General features: G+C 43.7%; 1 protein-coding gene across 1 annotated transcript; it reads left to right on the forward strand.

The window, feature by feature from the left end:
• The first annotated feature begins 450 nt into the window (after positions 1-450).
• LOC140907061 (feather keratin B-4) lies at positions 451-921 on the forward strand. The gene has a single exon (XM_073332201.1). It carries the CDS (start codon positions 451-453, stop codon positions 919-921), a length of 471 nt encoding a protein of 156 aa, XP_073188302.1.
• The last annotated feature ends 2,669 nt before the right edge of the window (positions 922-3,590 follow it).

Genomic DNA, 3,590 nt, shown 5'->3' on the forward strand with positions numbered 1-3,590 from the left:
TTTGGTGACTTCCAAGGTTTGGAAAACCAGAGAACTATACTGTGAAACCAGACTCAACTGGTTTGCATGCAGAGGTTAAATCCTCCAATGACAGGAAGTGATTACCATGATACCAGACATGTTCTCTTTGAGAAATGTCTAAAATGGACACAGAATCCCAGGTGCCCAGCATAGAAATAGTGACACTTGTTCCAGTCAGTGTTTTTCAGACAAAGCCATTGAGAGGGGCTCTAGGGGGTCGGTTGGGAGGGAAGTTTAGTGCGAGTGGACAGGAGGTGTAGAAAGAGGATATAGGAAGAAATACATGGCCATGAACACAGGGACTAAGGCCCCTCTTTCTTTCTCTCTTGAGCCACACTGAGCTTTGAAGCCTTTCTTCCAACAGCCCTTCTAACTTCTCTTTACTCTAATTCCTGTTGTGTGTTTCAGGTTTACCTCCTTCCCAGAAAGATGACTTTCTCAGGCCTCTGCTATCCAGAATGCGGGGTGGCCCGGCCCAGTCCAGTCACTGGCAGCTGCAATGAGCCATGCGTTAGGCAATGCCCTGACTCTGAAGTGGTGATCAGACCCTCACCGGTTGTCGTGACCCTCCCAGGACCAATTCTCAGCACTTTCCCTCAGCAGAGCGGAGTGGGAGCCATAGGAGCACCTGTGGTTGAACCCGGTTTTGGGGGCTCATTGGGTCATGGGGGATTGTATGGCTATGGAGGCCATTATGGAGGATTGTATGGTTTAGGGGGATATGGTGGTTACGGCGGCCGTTACGGTTATGGGGGATTGGGCGGTTATGGTTATGGTTATGGGGGATTATGTGGTTCTGGGGGATTAGGCGGTTACCTGGGTGGTTATGGTTATGGGGGATTATGTGGTTCTGGGGTATCTTGCCATAGGTACCTCAGTGGAAGCTGTGGGCCATGTTAAACCCAGCAGGAAGATCCGTGGATGAAGGAAGAACCAGGAATTGAACAGCAAGAAACAGATTCACCCCTGACCTTTTGGGCATGGCTTTCAGAAGTGCTGTGCAAACATGGCTCCAGTTGAGCTCAGTGGGAGCTGTGTTTGCTCAGCACCTTGGTCTGATAGCCATGCTGCATTTCTAATGTTACGCTTTATGACTCTTTCAAGGCTTTGCCAGTGGAGTGCTGATTTTCATATTTACATATGGACTCATTCTGAATAACACACAGGCTGTTTACAGTAACTCCACAGTTTAAAGGAAATAGGGGCCTTAAGACAGGCATCAGTTACATTTATTACCATTTTAAGTCCCTTGAGCAAGGGAAAAAGAGACCTTGCTGTGAAGGAGAATTAGACCCCATCTGTTCTATCCTTTCCATCAATACGTATCTTTAGTGTTTCGCTTTGACCTTCTCTGCAGCAGACATTTAACTGAGAAGCTGTGTAGTCCTCTGCTTCTGTTTTGCTTTGTCTCACTTCCCACTGACTGAGGGAATAAAAGTAACTGAAAATGGTTGTGAAGGGAACTTGTTTGTCCAGCTCTGCAGCTGCAACAACAAAAAAGCACATCTTGTGTGAAATACTTCCCATTTAGGTGGGTTTTCGGTTGCAGCCCTTCTTGAAAAACTGAAAATACGTTCCTTCTGTTCACGTATTTTTCCTGTAACTGTGTACTGCCAATGTCACTCACATTAAAAACGCTGATGCATCGTTATATCCGTCTTCTGGTTCTCCTTGTTCCTCCCTCCTTCTTTAAACATTTCCCTTGGCAAAATTCATCCCTGAAGAGCCAGCAGCATCAGGCATTTCACAAGATGTGACTTTTTGAAGCCCTGAAGTGATAGGAGAATTCAGCCCTTGAAGTAGTTTACAGCATTCTGTTGGGTTTCCGTACTGGGATGGAGTTCCACCTTGCATTACCTGTTTTAACAAAGTAAAGTTAACTCTACCCCAAACTCCTGGAATAGCAGAGCAACTTTCAGGACAGGAAGCCTTTCCTTCTACAGCACTTTGAATGTCTGGCTCTTCACTAGAAAGCTCTTCCCAATGTGCACTTCACAAATCACCCTCCCTGTTCTATGGAGCTTCCCTTCCCCGGGGTTTGGGTGTTTCAGCAGGGATTATTCATAAAGACGAATGCTGGGAAAACTTTACTAACCTCATTATTTGTTATGGGTACTTTATCTGGAGCTCTCAGACCAAATCAAATCTCATTTCCATCACCACTGCTCCTCCAGATGCTAAGGATGAATGTTTAAATGAATGTATCTCTGGCATGTCATTTGAGAGCATTTTCAATAATAAACTCTCCACAGACACACAGCTGAAACATAATTATGGAGTCAGCAGCTCTTTTTTAGAATAATTCTCCTTTTTCCAGGACATTCTTCTCTTCTCGTCTGATGGGACCTCCAGTGACATGTAGCACGTAGCATCCATCTCGGAAGCAGTCTTTTATGACAACCTAATGAGAGGTGTAAATTCAAGCAGCTCTCCTCCTTGACACCAACTTTGCATTCACTTTGCAATGCTGGAGATGAGCTGTCAAGGTTCCTTCCCCACTCTGAACTCTAGGGTACAGATGTGGAGACCTGCATGAAAGCCTCTTAAACTTACTTTTACCAGCTTAGGTTAAAACTTCCCCAAGGTACAAACTATTTTACCTTTTTGCCCTTGGACTTTCGCTGCCACCACCAAATGTCTAACTGGGATATAATTTAGAAAGAGTACATTTGGAAACGTCTTTCCCCCCAAAAATCCTCCCAAAACCTTGCACCCCGCTTCCTGGGGAAGATTTTATAAAAATCCTCACCAATTTGCATAGGTGACCACAGACCCAAACCCTTGGATCTTAAGAACAATGAAAAAGCATTCAGTTTCTTAAAAGAAAAATTTTAATAGAAGAAAAATAGTAAAAAGAATCACCTCTGTAAAATCAGGATGGTAAATACTTTACAGGGTAATCAGATTCAAAACCTAGAGAATCCCTCTAGGCAAAACCTTAAGTTACAAAAAGACACAAAAACAGGAATATCCATTCAATTCAGCACAGCTTATTTTCTCAGCCATTTAAAGAAATCAGAATCTAACGAATCTCTGGCTAGATTACTTACTAAGTTCTAAGACTCCATTCCTGTTCTGTCCCTGGCAAAAGCATCATAGAGACATAGAGAGAGGCTTTGTTTCTCCTTCCCCCCAGCTTTTGAAAGTATATTGTCTCCTCATTGGTCATTTTGGTCAGGTGCCAGCAAGGTTATCCTAGCTTCTTAACCCTTTACAGGTGAAAGGGTTTTTCCTCTAGCCAGTAGGGATTTTAAAGGTGTTTACCCTTCCGTTTATATTTATGACATGAGCTGACAAGATTTAGGGCAATGGGGCAAAAATAATTCAGCTTCACATTGAGATTTTGGATTTCATTGCACCAAGAAAACTTAGTTCAATTCATCTTCCTCTGACTCTTTGCCCACATGTGTTCATCTACTGGCCAACAGCAACATCCACTCCTTGGTGAAATGACAGGACCAAAAGTTGATTTCACAAGGATGTTACAAACACAACTGACTGCCTCATTTCTGCCCACCTCAGTTCTGCCCAGATAGACAAACTAAACTACACCAAAGTCATCTACAGGA

This window comes from Lepidochelys kempii, chromosome 1, assembly GCF_965140285.1.
Source record: "Lepidochelys kempii isolate rLepKem1 chromosome 1, rLepKem1.hap1, whole genome shotgun sequence".
Classification (NCBI taxonomy): domain Eukaryota; kingdom Metazoa; phylum Chordata; order Testudines; family Cheloniidae; genus Lepidochelys; species Lepidochelys kempii.